The sequence below is a fragment of the Plectropomus leopardus genome, chromosome 4 (assembly GCF_008729295.1).
Source record: "Plectropomus leopardus isolate mb chromosome 4, YSFRI_Pleo_2.0, whole genome shotgun sequence".
Lineage (NCBI taxonomy): Eukaryota > Metazoa > Chordata > Actinopteri > Perciformes > Serranidae > Plectropomus > Plectropomus leopardus.
The window spans coordinates 3,915,616-3,936,681 of record NC_056466.1 but is presented as its reverse complement, the minus strand read 5'-3'; the positions used below and the strand labels follow the sequence as shown (position 1 = coordinate 3,936,681).

Genomic DNA, 21,066 nt, shown 5'->3' with positions numbered 1-21,066 from the left:
TAAGTAATGTAGATATAATGACTAAGTAAAGGCAAGTATTAAAGCTGTCTGATAAGTAAAGACAAATACATCATTTACTGTAATGCTTTAAAATCAAGAAAAAAACACCATATTTATTCCATATCACGATATAACAATATCCAATATCTGAGACGATATATAGTCTGATATCTTTATACGATATAGTATCTTTATATCGCCTAGCCCTACCCTCCGCCTTAGGTTTGCGTGTTGTTTATTTACCGTCTCTTGGCCTCGGGGCATTGCAAGATAAATTGACGTGTTGCTGAGGTCCAACATCTGAAATGCAGTTTTGGGACGTGTTGAAAGTTTGCACCATTCATTAGCATTGGCCTCTTAACAGGTTCAGACAATGGGAAGCACACAACTATTAGTCAAAAAGTCTTGTTGGTAAAAATTAGAAGAAGCGCAGTGCTGCCTGCAGTAGTATCGATGCTAAGTTGAAGCAAGAGCGGGTGATGCTTGAGGATAGTGTACCTCCAAAATGTCCCATATTTTGTCCCCATGTCCCTTTTCATGGACTGTGGCCAGAGTGCAGTTGTGTGAAAGAGAAAGAGAATCAACATGTTGCGCTAATTAATTGTATTTATTTAACCAGGAATAGTCCCATTGAGATTCAGAATTTCTTTTTCAAGGGAGTCCTGGCCAAGACAGCAGCACACCGAATTTTACATAAAAGAACAAGTAGAGTAAAAGCACAACAGCAAAATTTAAAACAAACAACATGAATATTCAAACACATGGAGCAGACATCAAACTTAAAACAAACCGCCAATTAGCAATGTTCGGAAACCCAACATGAGCATTCAGTGTCCAAAAGGTTCTTAATCCTGTTTTTAAAATCTCCCAGGCTGAAAAAAGAGTCCAATTTAAGGTTGCTCTGCAGCTGACACCAAGATGGCGGCACAAAAACATGAAAAGCACTTTCACCAAAGACGGTGTGGGCTCGAGGAACAACGTACAAAAGTTGTCCATGCGACCGAAGGCTGCGACTACTGACAGCTTTAGGAGTCAGTAGAGAACATGAATAAAAGGGCAGTTCCTGTAAAATGGACTTAATGTCTCATTTCAAAAGTAAATTCTTAAAATTTATTGCAATATATTGCTATTTTCTAAACTACTGTAGCTGGAATCTTGTTGCTATGATGATGGATTAATGTTACATCAGACTATTAAACAAACACATTTTCTGTTTAAGAAAGAACGCTATCTGTTTATCAGGAAGTAAGTTACTACCACTGATGTGCTCCTCTTCTGCTGTCCCTCTGCATGATTACGGCCTGTTAGTTCTTCCAATAGAGTCACTACAACAAGTGTAGTTGTACTGTCATGTGCTTCACTGTGCGTTACTCTGGATAAACAACAGCACCTTTTGTGTCTTTTATTCCCAAAGGGACTGAAACAGGTTTCACGCTTTCTGTTGGAGCTATTTGTTGGTAGTTTAGTTGTTTTTTTTGTTGGTTGCAGTTATAAAGACAAGTAGGCAGGTAGGACCAGCACAGCACCTGGATAGGCAATTTTTTAAAAAATTTACTAAAACAAGAGGGCCAACAGGAGCCATGATTCCTTCGTTCCTTTGTTAGCACATTTGTTTTTGGATAAGTAAATCAAAAAGAACCGCACTAACTTTGAATGGATGTTGAACATCACGTGCCCATGTTACAGTCCCTCTTAGATTTGCTTTTTCGTGGCTTTACAGACTGCTCACATACACATGGAAGATTAATACCTTAAGGACACAGAGCAGTGCGATGAAAAGAGTGTTTAAAATAAAAACAAAACAAGTCAAAAAAACACATTTCCTCTTCAGCTCTTCAGTGGAAGAATAAAGGCTTTGAAAGTGAATTTCAAAAGCCTTTTAAATGTCCTGTAATCCATTCAAGGACAAAAAAAGGCCTCACCAAATTTAGAGTATAAACGGGCAGATGTAAATTATATTTTAGTTGAGATCAATGGGAGGCCAGAAACAAAGAGGGTATAGCTGCAGAAGGATCATACATTTCGACAGTGTTTTAGTGGGAAAATTGGTCAAGGATAAGTAGGTGAAAGAAGAGGAAGAAGAAGGGAATAAAGAAAAAGGAGGTACTTTGTGCAGGGATGTCCTCTGCTGTAATAAGGTGGGGGTTGGCATGCTCTCGAGGGAGAAAAGTGCTGAGCCAGGCTGCGCCGAGACGCCATTTAAAGTGGAAGGGAGGATTTGAGGGAATTATCGTACAAACTGCTCCTTTCTCCACACTCTTAGCTAAAGCCTCTTGGCACACCATGGAGAAAGAAATGCTAATTGTGTGAGAGAGAGGTGTTTGTTTGCTCGGTGCAGATACAGGCTGTTGTTGCTGTGGATTCAAAATATTTATGACCCTTGTTGCTGTTTGTTTTTTGTGTAGGTCCTGCTAAATGGTTAAAAGCATGTTCCAGTTTACAATTAATGCATTTTGTGATCAGTTTTTTGACAGCAGAGTTCTCACGATATTCAGTCAAACATGCTAAGTAAATTTAAGAGTTGCATTTGTTGTCAGTGACCTTGTTAACATCAGCTGCTGGAAATGTAATAAAGAATTTATGATAATCTGCCACTGCCCTTATGCAAAAATATCTCTCAGAATATGAGTATCAGAGGCTAATATGCAAAATTTAAATGCAAAAACTAATTTGCATAAACAGCGTGGTGGTTGGATGGACATGAAAGGGAGGCTCACAATAAATACATACATTCACAGGTGATACATGGCTGCCACTTGATGATGTGCCAGTGCAATGTGTGTAAAAAAAATGTTTCTGAAGTGAAGAGATATGCATCTTCAAGAAATGTTTACACTGTTGTTTTGGAAAATAACTTATTTATAGTAAACAAAAAAGATCTGTCCACTGGCTGTGGGAGCCACAGTAATGGACTGCTGTTAGGTGTAGTCACGTGTGATGTTGCTGTTATTGTGTGTTTACAGCATGGATACTGTTAGGTGATGCTCTGGCCTCTTTACTCTCTTCCGTCTGTCAGTTTACATTTGTATATGACACTAAAAATCATCCCCCCTGACTCTGATGCATGCACAGAACCAGTGGAGGAAGTTAAAAAAGATGCGGTCAAACACTGTAGTTTCAAGACACCAGAGTTGTGCATGAATAGTCTTAGCTTATCAAAGTCAAATTTAGCCAAGTTAAGCCTTAACGCCCTTTTTTGAGGGTGGAGGTTTCAGTGTGCGTGTGTGCTTTCAGACTGACTTCCTGTGTCTGTCTGTTAGGTACAAACAGCCACAGCTTCCCTTTCTGTTGTCATCTGCCGCTCTTTTCGGTAGCAGTAGATCCTCTGCTGTAGTACTGTCACCATCGAATAACATCAGAAGGCTCATTCAAACCGTAGCAAGTTTTAAAGTTTTATTTTATGGAGAGTTTGCACAGTATTCTGTAAAGACTGGATCGCAAAGCAGATTCTAAAGGTTGGTGGACTTTATTACAGTGTTGAGTTGAAATATATTGGGACTATAGCTGACAAGATTGTCACAGAGCTGAATAATGTCAAACAGAGTGGATAGGATTTACGATTCTAACTTTCAAAACCAGGTTACCATCTACATCTCACTTGTGATGGCCAAATTGTTTAGCAGCCTAAGTTCAATAAAGGCATCAGAAATGAGCCAGAAAATCCAAGATGTCAAAATTGTTTCATTCTTCCTCATGATGAGTCTGTGTTCATTCAGTGTCATAATATGCACCTACGACATTAGGATGTGGTGCAAACTACTGCATGAAGCTTTGATTGTTTGCTTGTTTCCCAACTGGAGCTCAGACATAAGGAGAAACCAGGGTTCCTGCTGTCTAAGAAGTCCTATACGTCTATTTAAAAATAAGGCCTTAATAAGTATTAAAATGTCTTAAATCTTGATCTAAAAAGTGTTCAGGACATGAAAAGTAGGTTTTCTTTTTTTTTTTTAATTTTTTATGTTTAAATCTAAAATTTTAACTTTAGGCAGATCGGCAAGTGCAACTAAAAGAAAAACATGTTTTATATTATTATAAACATTTGGGCAATTTTTTTTTTATAACGCCACATTTTTTGTGTTTGTTTTGTTTTCTTTTCTTTTTCAGTTATTCTAAAGTTGGTCGTAAATTTAATTCCGAGTCACATTTAAAAAGAAAAAAGTTAAAATGTATTTTTTTAAAATCAGCTGTACAAGCTGTATGAACCCTGGGAGAAACCTGCAGAGCAGCATCTCTACAGCCAGTCAGATGAACTTATCAGTGACATCCAGCAGGAAAGATGGTTGATTTGAAGTCAGATGAATCAATACTTGGACCCTTTTCTTACATCATTCCTGAAATTGTGCTATACTCAAAAATGTGTTTTTTCTATAATAAGAATATGTGCAGGTAGCCTTTATCAGGATGATGTGTGCTGCATTTTGCGAGGAATTAATGTATATATGTTGGCAGTGATATATGAGAGGCTAACTATAATTGTAGGTACAGTAGTGTAACATTAGCAAGCTTTATAAGAAATCTTTCTGTGCAATAATACAGAAAACAAACTAAAATATTTTGTTGTTTTTGAAAAATGCTGATGTATTCAGCAGATGGATCTTTAAATCTTCTGTTTTATTTTAATGAATCTGAGGGGAAACATGAGAGTTTGCTTGCTACAGGAGTTGGTGCGGCAGGCGGTAAAGCTTGTGAGCTGTGGTTTATGCTAATCACCTGCACTGTAAGAACACACTGACCAATCAGATTGCTCCTCTTAAGATGTCTGTTACATAATGACTGTGATGGCAGCGTTTCTGGAAGTTAACCAGATGGATACTTTCTAGCAAACATTACCACAATGTAGTGCAGCTATAGTTTTCTCTCCTAATCTACATCACCAGCTTCACTGTAATTCTTTCTCAAGTTTTTTTCTCTTTAAGTATGGTGGGTCTGTTAAGGTATGCTGCATTTGTGTGTGTTTTGTCGCTCTGCAGTATTGCTTTTAATTATTTTTACTCTTAATGTGTCTGTGCCGTAGCCCACTAACAGTGTCTGTCTTTGTTCTTGAAGCTTGTGTGTTCAAATGCATTTGTGTGTGTGTGTGTGTTGTGGTGTTTTAGCTATGCTCTGTTAGTCTCAGCAAGTGTTTGGGCAGCAGGATAACTCCTGTAGATTAGTTGGATTACAGACTGCTGAGATTAAGCATGAGAGCATCTGTCAGAGACTCTCTATGACTTTACTACTTCTACTGCTACTGTATCTTTTACTGTACTGGTAAGCACTTTAAACTACTATCAGTCTATACCACTTCTACTGCTGCTGTGACTACTTTTAACTGAACTACCACAATTTTAGGTTGCATAGTAACCGCTACTGCTGTTACTGCAGCTGATGCTGATTCTGATATCGTTTTTTTTGTTGTTGTTATTACTTCAGCACTTCTGCTATTTGTGCTGCTTTTGTGAATAATACTTTTAGTAGCAGTACTATTAGCACTAGTTTACTTTTTTGTCCACCAGCCAAAGGATTGAGATAACCATTGGTTTGTTTTGTTTGTTTGTTGTTTTCAACTGGTGAGTGAAGCAAATTAACCATATTTTACATATTTGCACATTTTACCAGCATTTGGGAAGTTAATGGTACTAATTTTGAGCAACCAAATCTACCACTAGCACCAAATGTACTATCATTATTAACTGTTGCTTTATCTACTGGTGCCACTGCTACTGCTAAAATATAACCACCCACTGCTGCTGATGCTCCACCCCTACGTACCACTCCTTCCGCTAACAAGCGTCCTACTAGTAGATGTAGTACTGCTCCTCTTTGTACTATGTAGGAGGTGTTTAATGGCAGGATCAATGGGTTCTCATGTATATGAAATCTGATGTCATGCTAGCTATCTCCTAATCATTTATGGAAAATCAGTTTACGACATAGTTTAAGTGCATGTGTCATAGACTGTATATAACGATGGATGACCTGACAGCTCCAAGACATCTCGATCACATGATTCAAAATTATTTTCAAAGTACATGTCAAATAGATTTTTCCTTTTATTTTTCATTTAATGTAGTTTTTATCACCCTGTTGTATATTTTCAGGTGTTTGTTTTTCTTACAAGTTTGGTTTTAATTTGTTATTTGACGCTAGAAAAATGGGGATTTTTATGTCACGACTGACAGCTGTGTGTACTAATCAGTGCACGTGCAATCAATGGTGCTACTTGCAATTGGTCAATTGGGTCTATAGAAGATAAGTTGAAACTGCTGCTGCGCAAACTCTGGCTCCGAATGACAACTTGGACACAAGATGGCAGGAGCCGTATGTGGGATATTTTGGCTTTATTTTTGTACAGTGGGAGTACGAGAAGACATGTCATCAATCTTTCTGTACAGTCTAAGGTTTTTGTGCCTTCCTAGGATATAATGATGTTTTGGGAATCCAACAGATGAAGCTTCCAGAAGTGCAAAGGAAATATTTTAAAACAACTAATGTCATGAGCCTGAATCTGAATTTTCTAATTCTCTGCTGATCAAAAAACATTCAGTCAGTTGATTGAAAATAGTCAATATTCAGTTTCACACCAGCTACTGTGTGGAGTTATTTTTTAAGGAAAGATGGATTCTGTGTGATACATTTTTATCAGTAATTGATGGAAAATGACATTTTGCTCAGTATGTGTTAAACATGAATACACAAATCTAAACACAGTGCAGCGGTGTTCCTTGTGGACTTCACCCCGTGAAACTGAAATCATGATGTTTATGATGCAATGTACTGACCACCTGCTGCCAGTATGTACTGATCGGAGAGGCAACGAGGAGCTCTGTGAATTACTGATAAATCACGTCATGTTATTTTTCTCTGTGTCTTTCAGTCATGTCCCGTAGGAGTTCTCGCCTGGTGTCCGGAGGCTACTATAATTCAGATGAAGAATCTGACTCCAGCAGTGTGACAAACATTTCCTACCGTGAAAACCCTGTCAAGTATGTAACTCTGTGTATCTGTGTCTCTCTCTGTGTGTGTGTGTGTGTGTGTGTGTCTGTGTCTGTGTGTGTCTGTGCTAATGCACTTTCAGTTTTGATTTTAGTCATCAGCTCTGATTTACAAACTTTAAAATGATAAATAATCTTTATCCTTAGCCCTCCTGTGCGTGTGGTGTCTTGTTTATTATTGTCAGGGTTTTCAAGAAGAAGGCTGGGACCCGCAAAGCCGCCTCCCGAACCCCCAGCAGAGCCAACAGCAATGCCAGTTCTGCTAGCATCGAGCCGCCCATCACTGCAGGACAGTATAATGGTAAAAACAATGCAACATTATATTGGTGCAAGATAAATAATGACATAATATCCTGTCAGTACAAAAGTTATAATAATAGCATGAATGAAACCAGGCTGGTAACTTTTCAGAGCAGCGCTGAAACAATTAGTTGGTTAATTGCTCAGTTGATTTATCCACATTTATCACTTGTTTCAGCATCTCAAGTGGAGGATTTGATGCTTTTTAGTTTTGTAAAAGTGTGAATAGAATAATTGTGAGTTTTGATCCATTAGTCGGACAAAAGTTATGAAAGATGTCACAATGAGCTGAGCAAAATTGTGACATGTATATAGCTCATCTCAATAGCAATTGATCTGCATTTTTTTAAACATTTTCTGGCATTTTACAGAAACCCTTTGAAACCTGAGCAAATTGGCTTGATTTCTTTTGAAAACATGGGAAGGAGGCAATGAGCAACAACCCCAAAATTAGCAATAAATTAGTAACAAGTACAAGAAAAATACCTGAAAGCAAGAAGAAAATGAGAGAGAAAGTGAAAAAAAAGAAGTGTTTATTTCTGTAAAATAATTTTAAATATGTAATTTTATTATGAATATTTTTTTCCCCCAGGTTTTTTCTTTTTTCCCTACACATTTTTCCATAGCTTTTTATTTTTTAAAAATCGTAAATTTACTGATTTCTTGGAATTGTGGGATGATTCTTATGAAGTTGCTCAGTGCCTTTTTTGCTCAGTGCCCCATGTTTTTGCTCAAGTTTTTGTTCAAGTTTCAAAAGTTTAAATACCTGTAAAAGGTGTCTGAAAGCAGAATAAGAAAAATGATATTGTTTCAGGTTTCAAGTGGTTAAGTTAAGCTCTTTTCTTTTAATAACTTTTAGAGACCTGAAGAGGTGAAATTGTCAAGTATTTTACAAGAAAAAAACAAAGGTTAGAGTGATGTCTGAAAGAAAGTATTTGATCAAATGTAATGATTAATTTACAAATAGTGTCTGTCGTCAATAAAAATAGAAAAATAGTCTTGCAACTTTTGGCATAAGAAAATAGATAATATAATAATTAATAAATAATAAATTATTTAATTATTCACAGCTGACTGTTTCTATTTTTGTCTCATCTTCCGTCCTCCTCTCAGACCTGAATCCTTCTCCCTTGAGCAGCCAGACCCAGCCCATCATGAGGACCGTGCCCTACGTCTCCACCACTGCCACCCCTCGGCCACCGCTGACGCCGTCATCATCCCGGGGTCACATGCCAATACGCTGCCCCTCAGTACCTCCAGAGAAGAGCTCCTACAGTGGACTCTGTAGTTCCAGTAGGCCAGGATTACACTTCAGACCAGACCACAAGGAGCTGAGTCAGAGCGGCGTGGACAGCTCAGGGTACTCGTCCTCTGAGGGCCCACACAGAAAACCCACAGGGACCACCACCAGTGGTACCAGTAAAATCTGCAGTGACAGTGGTGCTCCCAGTACCGGATACAGGAGCAGAATCAGCAGTGCCTTCTGTAGTTTAATGGGTGAGAAATGAAAAGCATGTGTTTGTGTTTGCATGTGTGTGTCTTTGCATGTCTTTGTAATAACCTCATATTTCTTCTATTTTGTCTAGACTCAGTTACATTGATGGCAGCTGGAGCACAGTCAAAAATAATGCATGCGGCAGCTTTAGGTATGGTTTTGGTGTACGTGTTTAAGTTTGTATTTATGTATTTTTGCACTTGTATGAGCATGTGTACAAACCTGTGCGTGTTTTTCCAGCATTAAGTGGATTTGTAGAGCATGTGTGCACATTTCCACATACATGCTGCTGTGTGTTTTCGCAATCATCACGTGATTTGGCTCCAGTTTATCGAAATCCCAGCAAATCAGTTTCTCTTTGTGTCCCTGCAGCTAATTCTTCAGTCAGCGATCGCATGAAGAAGGCTTGTTGTCTGTTTCTCCTCCTCCTCATTGTACTTCTATGTAAGTAACATAAATCTTTGATATATTCAAGTTTGCATCAGCTAAATGTTTTTAGAAAAGAAAGAAAACCAAAGCTAAACTTGGCAACACCTTATCAGTCTTTGGGATGTCTGGAGTTTGTATATTTGCCATGCCTTAAATTTTACATTTTAGCTTTCCATGTTCCTCATGAGGAAGAGACAGTTCAAAGGGAAAATAACTTTGATTTTTTTGTGATCACATTAGAAAATATGACACACAAGATTGCTAAAACAGGGTTCCTGCAGGTACTTAAAAAGTCTTCAAAGGCACTGAATGCATCCAAAAGTTAGGCCTTAATTGGTATTAAAATATCTTAATTCATTTATCAAGTGTTAAAAATACTAAGACATGAGAAGTAGGATTTTATAATTAATCTTTCTCCTTTATACATATACCTGTACTTTTTTCCTGAGATTGTATTATAAAATCTCAAAAATCTTTTCCGTCAACACCTCTTTTATATATATATATATATATATATATATATATATATATATATATATATATATATATATATATATATATATAATTTACCGAATGCCTCTGGTCTATATAATTAACCAAAATCTTGTGGCATTGCTGAAACTGGTACAAAGCAATGCATGTGAGGTTTGTGTTTTATGCAAAAAAGTTTTTCAACGTCTGCATGATGGAATTCAAGGTTGCAGAGTGACAAACAAAAATTGCCAATAAAACCTGCCAACGAACATCAGGTATTACCTTGTTCTCTTCTACCCCATCTCCGCTATGCAACATTTGGGCAAAATTTTCCCTGAACCTACTTAACCAAAGTAGATTTGACTATTGTTCTGTAGTTTTGTTTATATTTCTGTATATTTAAAAAAAAAAAAAACAACAACCTACAAGACATGATTTCCTCAAGACATCTCAGATTTGTGGTACTCTGGGTTTTCCCCCAAATAATTGGTTAGCAGAGGTGGCTGCAGGGCCTGCCCCAAACTGTGTGTGTTTGACTTGCACAGCAGCACTGCTTGGTCTCCTCTGCTTGTTCCCACCTTGATGCCTCTGAATGAGTCACAGTAAATGTCAGTGAGTTTCACATGTCAGGGACGGTGTCCTGGAGGGTTCATGCTGTAAGATGTTGTGCAGACTGAGTCTCTGTTTGTTGTTCTTAAGGAACCACTCCTCCTGTTTTCTCCAGGTTTTTGGTTCCTTCTTCCCTGGTTTACCTCAGTCTTCTCCCGCATGGCTGTCACAAAGACCCAGTCAAAGACAAAACCCACGAGTCAACCCGTTTCCCCAGCCTCTCTCCTCCTCCTCCTCCTCCTCAACCCAGCATCATACAGCCTTCACCTGTGGTGGTAGGGCAGATCATCTTCATCTCACTGGTTGTGTGTGTGCATGTGTGAAGGTTAATTTGAAATTGATTGGCATGGATGAGTGTGTGGGGTGAATAGGTGGAAAGAGCACTTTAAATTATTGTGAATGTTTCCTCTCCAAGTAACTTAAATTTAGCGACTAAGAAAAATTCAGATCCAGAGTTTTTCTCTGTTGTGTAATGCGTCCATTTCATTGTTTACAGTTTGTAGGCCTGTGCATGTATGTATTTATGCATGTAGTGTGTATTTCTTGGAATTTAACAGATGTACATTAAGACAGAAAAACTGTAACATTGTACAACAACACACTTTAGAATGAACAGACCATAGAGAAGGGGTAACTAAAAGATTTCAGTGAGAAGAGAAGGAGGTGTACACCTCGTTCTTTTACAAGTGTCAGGGTGAAGTTTCAAGTGTCAGACTTGTTGGCCACTCCCTTAACTGGGGTCAGCTGTGGTCTGGGGACTCTGTCATCTTTAAAATGATTTTTAAAACTCACAAACACACAAGTAATTGATCAATGGAGCTCTGTATGATATTTAGAGCATTAATATGGTAGTAAATAATCGGCAGAGAATGAAGTCACTTTACGTCTGTGTTGTACTTTGAGCTTCTATGTTGTGTGTCATGGTAGCCAGTCTGGCCGTGCATTTATTGTGGTGCATGTGACTCCCGTGTGTGTATCCCACTAGCTAATGTATTGCCACCTCGCTGCGCTGTGCTCATCTGGCAGTTATCTCTAATACCGTGACGCCATTGTTGTGGAAGAGTAGCAGTCCACGGCTAGTTTCTACTCTGAACACACTCTGAATATTGTATAGTGCTCCTTTAATATAAGTACAAAGTGGCTTCCTTATGACAAACGTCTATTTATTTATGGGTTATTGCCTGAAAACTTACAGGTCTTTTTGGTTATGTCGATGCAATAAACTTTTTTCCCCCTCTAGGATCCAGCTGTTGTGTCTGCTCTTGTAGAAGCGAAGATGCAACATCTTTTGGTAAAAACTCAAATCATCTACAAATTATTTAAAATGACAAACACCTGTTAATGTGGGGGGTTTAAGCATGTTAATGTGGGTTCATTTTTATCATCTCAACAGTATTTAAAGGCCATTTTTCCCTTCTAGGATTCAGCCGTCACGTCTGCTGCTGTAGAGGCAAAGTTGCAGCGTCTTTTGGTAAGACACCAATCGTCTGCAAATACTGGAAAAAAATGACAAAATCCTTAACTGTGATGTATTAGCTTTATTTTGTTTTGGTTTTTTCATGTGTAACCTGTATCTGTTTGTTGCAGGAGGAGCAGCAGCTGAAGCAGGAACACATTTTCTCTCAGGTAAGGGAATCTCATTTTCTCTCTCTTTTAGTTTGTTTGTGTCTTCTCTCATTTCTTTCCTCTTCGAGTTAAAAACGGTGGTGAAAGTTCTGTGTGGTGAGGCCAGGACTGAAGGCAGACTGAGAGTAACATGAGTCAGATGTGCTATACTAACATCTAGTGGTGGTGAGGAGGAACTGCAGAGAATATAGGAAGATTTTCTGCATAATTTTGTAGCTGTCTTATTTTATATTGTGTAATTTACAAATACTGTAGAAGTGCAGACTTCTGCTAAGCCTGAACAACTCTCCAACTTGCTGTTGCACTTAGAATTTATTAAGTTATAAAGCTAAATCTTGGAGCAAGCTATATCTGTATGTCCCCATGTAATTCAATAAGAAGCCATTCATATGTTTTAGAGTTCTCGCTGAGAAATCCAAAAAAAAAAAAAAAACAGCTAATCAGCCTCCACGAAGGGGTAACTTTGTTTTCATTTAAGATTGAACATCTACTCTGTTCAGTAACCTGGCTTCACAGTGTGACAGAGAGAGTGTGTTAGTGTGGCATGTGGGCTACAAAGAGTTCACTATCCATTAGTTATGTCATTTTCAATTATACTTATGCCGACTCTGGATACTCAGCAGTAACCTTTCACACCACATAACCTCTAGACTGATTTGAATGATACTGTCACTGCCTAACACATATCTTCTTAACTCACTGTAAGTCCAGTTATGACTGATTCTGTCATATCTTTGTCTCTCAGATGAAGGAGAGACTCCAGCTGGACATGCAGGATATAAAAGCCAAGCTTGAGCTTGTGGATGCAGACACTCGGCTGCGACTGGAGCAGGAGCTTGCTGGTTTGGGCAGGCAGATGGTGGATTACCAGACAGTCAGTCGCTCTTCTGCTACCAGTCTCGGTCTCAGGATCCAAGCCTTAGAGGCCCAGAATGCAAAGGTAACAGAGATGTAGAAAACTGATGGACTTAAAAGTAAAATGTGTAAGAATTAGGGGGATTTAGTAGCATCTAACATTGAAGATTGCATTCAACCAGCTGAAACTTCTCAAGGTTTGAAGGTTTTTAACAAAAGCTGAATTACCAGCAGAGGTCTTTTCCACTCCAAAACAAATAGACCAAGTGATTTAACCCCGTGAAACCTAGATAGGCATCCGTTTCATGTGCTGCATTCAGACGCCTTTCACAAGTTGTTAAAACCTTTGAATCTTGGGAATATTGGTGTGATTTCTTTGAAAAAAAAAAAAACAGTAAGAAAAGGGCAGTGACCAACTTGGCAAGAAATATCCCACAAAGTTTTAAAAAATAGTAAATGGTGATGAGAGAATGACCTTATAATTAGTTGGAATTAAAGGGAGGTTTGGGGTGAATTTGTTTGTTTGATTTTGTTTTTAACTTTAATTTTCTTAAACCTTTTAATTTATTTTCTTTTACTCATTTCTTGCTCATTTGTGGGCCAAGTCTTGTTAAGATGCTGATTGCCTTCTCATCATGTTTTTGGAAGAGTTTGACGAGGTTGCAAAAGATTAAACCAATAAAAGCACTGAATAAAGCAGTTTCACATTACAATTTAGTGTTTCTCAGACACTGTGTGGCATGTTGCAGACGGTCCATTAGCCCATCACCTGCGTATGTGTGCTACCATTTTTTCTTTGATAACTTAAAATGTTGTGGAGGCCTCGAACTATAGTGGCCAATACGAAAATGCTAAAAAACACAAACGGCCCTATCTAGAGCCAGTGTTTGGTTTGTCCACTCTGGGCTACTGTAGAAACATGGAGATCCATGTAGACAAGGACCTGCTCCCTATGTAGATATAAACGGCTTATTCCAAGGTGACCAAAACACAAAATAGAGTTATTATATTGTATTCCATTTCTCACAATATATCTCCCAAAATCCAACACACTGGACCTCTAAGATTTTGTGAGGAAAGACAGAGCCATGCATTAATCCTGTCATGTTATCTTCTAGTCTGGCCTGTTTCCTGTATATTGTGTGGCTGTTGTCTGACTGTCTGTTTCCTCGTAGCTGTCGCAGGAGTGGTCGTCCATCCAGCTGATGCCTCCTCCTGCCCCCTGTCCCGAAACCAGCACCGCCCCCGCCCAAAATCAACTCACCCCAGAGCTCCAACAGGCCATGGAGAAGTGGCTCAGTGACCGCATCAAGGTGGGTGGAGGGACAGATACTGTAGGCCAGTTTCAGCACTTCAACTGTTAATGACTCCAAACCATATAAACATAATCACAGAACAAGGAAATCTGTTATTGGTGTGGTGTAGTATTTTTTTTTTTTACTAGACTTCTGAACAATACTGTTTACATGATGTGATTTCTGTGTTAATGTGTCTGAATCTTGCCATGTATTGATAGACTTACGTATGTACTGTATGTCAATGTGAATCAGGAGCAGGATGCTATCAGGTTAGGTGACAGAGGAAGCTGCTCAGACTGCGGACGTCCCATGGCTGACAAAATGGCCGACTTTGCACTGGAGACTCAAGGTTGGAAACATCTCTCTGTCACTTTCACTTTGATTTATTCACAGATATCTCCGTTATGTTTGCATTTAAAACAGTCAAATGAAAAAGCAGCAATACTGGTATTGCTTTAAACTCTTATTTTACATTGTGTGTGTTTGTGTGCAGGAGCCAGTGTGATCAGCACCAGGTGTTCAGAAACATATCGCATTCGTTCAGCATGTGTGACCCTGTTTGGATTCCCTCTGTGGTATCCATCTGAGAGCCCACGCACTGTTATTCAGGTAGATTCATGTTGTCTCTGTTTTATTTCTTACTTCTGTCATCTTAAATCTGTTTATAAACAAAATCATCATCTCAGTGTTTCTTTATTATAATACAGTTTTGACTGTTTGGCCTGGCACTAAAATCTCTGTCTCCTGCTCCTTTCCCAGGGTTACCCGGTGCTGCTCCCCGGGAAGTGTTGGGCGTTTCACGGTGTCCAGGGGACTCTTGTGATCTCTCTGTCACACCCCATCACTTTAACTCATGTGACGCTGGATCACCTGCCGCGCTACAACTCCCCCACCGGCCGCATCGACTCTGCCCCCAAAGACTTTGAAGTCTATGTGAGTGCTCCCAGTTTACAGATACAGCATGGCAGATGTGTCTCTCTGCTCTGGAATATTCTGACAAAACAATATTACCAAACACAAACCTTCCTAAACTACCTGAACAATCAACACATACAAGAAGAGCTGAAATGTTATTTAATCAGTTGATTAAATGATTTTGGATTTGGAAATGATTTTGCCTTCTGTTTCCCAGGGAATGAGAAACGACACAGAAGAAGGAACACTGCTCGGGACATTCACTTACGATGAGAATGGAGAGTCGACGCAGACGTTTAAGTTGCCTGTGAGTTTGAACCAATGTTTCATATTCAGTACTTTTTATTTTGTTATAGATTTTTATTTTTAAATCAGTTAGGGCCTGTGTCCACCGAGAATTGTTTTTATAAGCGCACGCATCTTTTCCTGTGAGGAGCATGCATCTGCAGCTACATGCTGCCACCTGGAGAAAAAGTGCCGCACCCGATGTCTTTTTTTAAGAACACTTAGCCTTTCTTGTGCGGCCGGGGCCAGAGAAGCCTGTTTGTGGCAGCAGATCAGCTGTCGGACAATGGATGTTGCTTGTGTTGTCCTGTGCTTTTATCACAGTAACGTTGTAAGCTTGTTGTTAACTGTGTTGTCAACCCTCTGCTAATGTAGCATCACATAAGCTTAATAGCTAATGCAAATGTCATTTTCGTAGAAACAATACCGAGCAGCGTGTCATTAAGAAAAGTGCTGGGAATGCTCTTTTATGAGGTGGTGGATGAAGCCCTCCCCAGTGCCCTGCCATCACTTTTCTGCTGAAAAAAAAAAACGTTAGGTGGACACAGGCCTTTAGTTTTCAAAGGGGGTTTGCGAGTTTCAGTTTGCTGGTTATTGTTTAAAAATGTTTCATTTTGGGGCGACGTTTAACTCACCTCCGTATACTCCAGCCTGCAGCCCTTTGCTGCATTTCATCTTCCTCTCTCTTCCACCTTTCCTGTCAATCTGCAGCTGTCCTGTCATTGAAAGCACAAATTCCCAAAAAATAAGCTTAAATTTTTTTTTGTTTTATTATGTTTGATTAGTTTTAGTTTTTTCATTATGATATTTGTCAGGATTAGATCGAAGACGTTCATATTGGATATTGCAATTCAAAGACAACCCCGGCTCTTCCGGTACACATGTCAAAGTAACCTTGGGAAAGATACTGACGGCAAGTTACTCTTGATATATGTTGACAAATGTTAATGCTGATGTGTTGCATTTTTTTAAAATACAACAATCTGACAACTTCTGTTTTCATGTATCTTTTTTCATCTTTATCTCTCCTGCACCGTTTACTCTGTTACATTTTCTGACTTTTCCTTTTTTTTCTCCTCTTTCTCTTTCCTCCTGTGCCCCCACCCTCCTCATGCAGAACCTCAGTGACGTGGTGTATCGATTTGTGGAGCTACGCGTCCTCACTAACTGGGGTCATGTTGAATACACGTGTCTTTACCGCTTCCGTGTGCACGGAGAGATTGCCTCCACATGAGACACCGCACTCACTGACCGTGATTCAACGGCTCTTTCCAGCATATCATAAAATACATTTTTACTCTATTTAACAAGAAATCTAATAGCTTTTTTTGCATATCACATCATACATCGGTGGACTGTCGAGATGGAGGGCAGACAACTGGAGGCAAAGAATGACAACACTGTGCAAATGCCTATTAATTGCTCTGTTTACAGCTGTTCCAATCAAATTGTGAATAACAAGGGCCACTTCAAGTCCCAAAACAGTTGGATGTGAAGGGGAGAAGTTAAAAAAATAATTTTTGAGAAACAGCTGCAGATGTGGATGAAAAACGTTACCTTCAGTCTGGCAGCAGAGTCAACTAATTAAAAATGTTAAAGGAATGGTTGACCTAGTAGGTAGAAAATTAGTGCTAAAGTTAGCTAACATTATGTAACATTAGTTAACTTTAGCAGCGTTACACCAGCTTCACACTGGACGCTGAAGCGCTCTGATGTTTTAATTGTCATGCCGCCGCCTGTCAGCAGTTCACAACAAATGCTTGTGCATGTTCTAATCACATGGAGAGCTCTGTCTCTGCTTGCGTGTGTCTGTGCTCATCTGTATGCGTGTGCGTGTTGGCGTCTGCGTGTTCTTGTGTGTCTGTTTGCCTCTCCTGCTGTTTGCTTGGACACAACTGACAAATATATGGAAGCATCGGATGCATGTTTTATAATTTATCATGATCATATCATATTTAATATACCCTTTAAATCGGTCATAACAGATTATTAGATGTTTAGCGAGTATCTTGACCTACTTATTAGCTGCTCAGCTGGGTGTGGGAGGGGTCCTGTTTGTGACGTGCTTCAATGAGATGCCCAGGCAGAATTCACATTTGGTTGATGTTCACGTTTAATCAGTGATGCACATTTACAAAAAAACATACTTTTTCATTTTGATCAAACCTGCCGTGATGAAGTGATGGCTGTCTTTATGATGAGTGAGGAAGAGGGTGAGCGAGCAGAAAAAACATGCATGATTACGCCGCCTGTAACACCTGTGCCCCTTATGTGCCTTACCAGCCACACTAACCTGCACCCCCACCCGTGGTGAAGCATATTTACACAGAAAGTATAAACAGACAAAAAAACACAGATATAACTAATGGCTCCTACAGTGTGTTTGTCAGAAACTTTTTTCTGAAACTATCAATGCAGATAGTGAGCCTATAACAGAGCTTGAGACTGCAGCACATTTTGTGTGAACAGTCACGTTGCTAAATGCAGGCGCCAAAAGCAAGCAGCCAGTGCTACAATGTTGGTTATGTTATGTTCGGTCCTCTTTTGGGAAAAATCACATTTCTTTGCTTTGCATGGATCACATCCAACAAGAGTTTCAATTTGCTTTTATGCACTCACTTTCACGTGTCTCCGGTTCACGCAGTGTAAGGATTTATCACTTCCTGCCCTCCATCTGACTTTTGCGCACCATAACAGTCAAGTGATTGCAAAGAAGCTATTTGGTGGTCTGAGGTGCGTTCAGGGCCAAATGCTACTGAAAGATGTTTAGTGTCGAGTTGTTTTTCTTCTTTGTGTCAGCTGGTTTTGATATGTTTTGGATTGTTTAATGTTAAAGTGACAGAATTCATAGGAAGATTTTATTAATGTGCACAATTACTGGAGCACGCTTGGCTTTGAATAAATGTAAATATTGAAATGTAAATTATGTTTAAAAATCAAAAATCTACCTAGTTAAACCATTTTGGAGCATAAAGTTCTGGAAACTTTGTGCTTCCAGTCATGTGAGAGTGCCACAGAAAACATTTTTAACTTTTATTGCTGTTTATCAGGTTTTTCTTACTTTACATCAGTAGAGTGCACAATCCTACCTTTGAGATAAAATTCCATTTCTTTTTAACAGTTTAATGTTAAAGGCCTTGCTTTATGTTACTGAACAGTGTTTTTTTAAAAATAACTTTACTGACCTTGGTATCAAGCTTTCACCTCAAAACTTCCTCCCACAACATAAGTGACATAAACTGAAAAGTTGAAGAGGCTTGTTTTTAACATGCTCTGCCCGTTTTGGACAATTCATTAATTTTAATATGTAATATCTTCACATCATAAAGATCTAGTCAGTGAATTTCTAAATCATACGTTTATGTCATGTTATCTTGAATAGTGGAACACCATTTTTGGCAGGAAACTCCTCTGATATTTGGTTGTTGTTGATGTTTTGACTGACAGGATGTTGCATCCTTTGAACAATATGTCGAATTTATACAGCAGGCAGCAGTGAATGTTTTTTAATCAGTGTTGTCTGATTTAATATTTCTATGAAAGATACATATGCAGCTTAGTGGTACTTGAATACTTGAAAACCTCTTTTTCTAATCTTTTGAAAGATGTCAGGTTGACTTCATGGAATTCTTTGTGCAAATATTAATAACACAGATTTTTGTATGTATAAAAAAGAAAGGTGTTATTTCTTTGTAAAATGAGAGTATTCAAATATGAATTCCAAGAACATGAATTGATAAACGAATATGTGTTTGGACTTAAAACAACAGACAAAAACTGTGTATATCAGGGTCAATCCATCGTTCCCCGTTTACTTTTGTGTGTTTGTTACACAGAACATTTACACACGAGGTGGTCGAGGAAATATTTTTTTCTTTTTATGAAGTGCTCTCCAGGTGAATCCTGGTTAAAATCCACCATTTCTCACTGATTTCCTTTATTAAATACGTACTAGTCTTAAAGGACATGTATAAAAAGAGAGACAGATGAGAGAATACTTTTTTTTTGTCAGACAATTGAAATTTGGATCATAACATATTCAGCATCAGGAATTATTTATTATTTACTTCTCTATTTTGATATAATTTGTGCACTTTACATGCATTTCTAATGTTAGTGCATCACATTTTTGTATTTAAGCTGGTGATTGTAGTTATAACATTTCACATATTTAATGCTTAATTTTGTGTTAAAATAAATCTAAGACCTCCTCTTGGTGGAAGCACTTTTGTGTAATTCATTTAAATCTTATTTGGCTTTGCAGATGTAATCTGTTTTATTGTGCACTGTACACAGTGTAATGTTTAATGTGTATTTGATTTGGGAAAAAAAAATATTTTCTTTCTTATATAAACTATAAAGTTAAAATTCATGTTTTAATATTTGAACGCTGTTGAGCAGCCTGTACAGTCTAAATGCTTTTGTCTTTGTGCTCTTTCCTGAACACAGAATACAGGCAACTTAATTCTTCGTTCTCATATTCTTATCAATGTAAAGCAGTGCAAGCAACACAGACGCACAAATGATGCCTACGTGTAACAGTTTATTTGGTTTACCTTCATACACATCTGATAATGTAAGTTACCTTAATAAATTCAGACATTCATCACAACTGTTGTTTCTTGAATTCAACAGTCAGAAACTGCCTGGAGTGTTTTCAGAGTTTTGGACTATCAATGCCCATTTGTAAACTGGGATGTTTGTCAGATTTAATAAATAAAACATTGTCATACATTATCTTTTTGCATTTATTGTCATATAAAGTAATTCTTTAGCCGTCCCTGGGTTCGGTGACATACTTTCTGTTATAGTTACTTGTTAGCTCATCTATGTTGAGCACCAAAATTACTTGGACCCAATATATTAAAATAAAAAGATACAAACAAAGCAAAAAGCATTTAAAGGCATACAAAAACTACCACCATACTATTTTTCATTTATATGTAGCCTGTTATCAGATGTAACTCTGAAACTATATATCTCTATAAAGACACAACAAAATAGCATTGTGCATATTATAAAAATAAATGTATGAAATGTTGGGCCCCATTACAGGAACTTGGAAACTTCCTGATCACACCAGGAAGCGTCGCTAGAAAAGCATTGCTAGCAAAACTATTGTTTCCCTATGCTACAGTGCGCCTGTCGGGCGCTCCTCTTTTGCTGCTGCGAGGAGCATTGCTTTGGCAGTTTTATGGTGCGTGTAAAAGTTAAAATATTTTCAACTTTTCCATTCTGGAGTTGCACCGTTTGTCAGTGTCATTATTGGTCTCGCAGCCCCGCTCCACAGGCACTCCAGCCATTTTTTTCAGACGCACTCTCAAGGCGTTTCTGGCACGATGATTTTCTATTTGATCTCCCCTTAAGTCTGAAATCAGATCTTATCTTTAGGATGACTTTTAATATTCTTGGTACTACAGAAGCATTTTTACCTGCCGTGACAACATCACTATGGCTGGTAATGCTTTCACTTTGTGAGTCTGCGTGCTTGTCGTCATGAAGAAATGTGGTCCAAGTGTCCGAGTTGCTTCATCTTATATTCCTTTTTTCTTTTGTGGCGGAACATTGGCTCTGTCCGATACTGGTTGTTTTTCTGGAGCTTCTGCCATAGCTGTGTTTCTGACACACTAACTGACGAATCTGTGCTCCGGCCGGCTCAACTTCTTCATCCTCTCCTGCGGCACACTTGAGGCTACAGTACTCACTATCGCCTCTCAGGCAATGATGTATTATTACAGAAGGGACGGTCCGTCCCTGGCAGTTTAGCGGTCAATATCTCTGCAATACAGTCAGAGACATCCATCAA

The 21,066-nt window shown here is 38.6% G+C and overlaps 1 protein-coding gene across 3 annotated transcripts; it reads left to right on the top strand.

The window, feature by feature from the left end:
• Positions 1-8,757: 8,757 nt before the first annotated feature.
• Positions 8,758-19,997, top strand: LOC121942269 (SUN domain-containing protein 2-like). 3 transcript variants are annotated; one of them, XM_042485423.1, is made up of 13 exons: positions 8,758-8,771; positions 9,142-9,213; positions 10,397-10,556; positions 11,522-11,572; positions 11,702-11,752; positions 11,869-11,907; positions 12,653-12,847; positions 13,938-14,075; positions 14,313-14,409; positions 14,554-14,669; positions 14,820-14,993; positions 15,193-15,282; positions 16,378-19,997. In XM_042485423.1, coding segments are annotated over exons 2-13 (1,230 nt in total). In that variant the 5' UTR covers positions 8,758-8,771; positions 9,142-9,211; the 3' UTR covers positions 16,495-19,997. The 3 variants fall into 3 exon arrangements, with proteins under 3 accessions (XP_042341357.1, XP_042341358.1, XP_042341356.1); XM_042485424.1 differs by lacking the exon at positions 8,758-8,771 and adding an exon at positions 8,906-8,920 and having other exon boundaries at positions 11,869-11,899; positions 12,645-12,847; XM_042485422.1 differs by lacking the exon at positions 8,758-8,771 and adding an exon at positions 8,906-8,920.
• Positions 19,998-21,066: the final 1,069 nt, after the last annotated feature.

Excerpts from the sequence above, each read along its gene's own strand:
- LOC121942269 (XM_042485423.1), top strand. Across the intron at positions 11,573-11,701 it reads CGAAGATGCAACATCTTTTG|GATTCAGCCGTCACGTCTGC; the intron begins GTAAAAACTCAA and ends TTTCCCTTCTAG. Across the intron at positions 11,908-12,652 it reads AGGAACACATTTTCTCTCAG|ATGAAGGAGAGACTCCAGCT; the intron begins GTAAGGGAATCT and ends TTTGTCTCTCAG.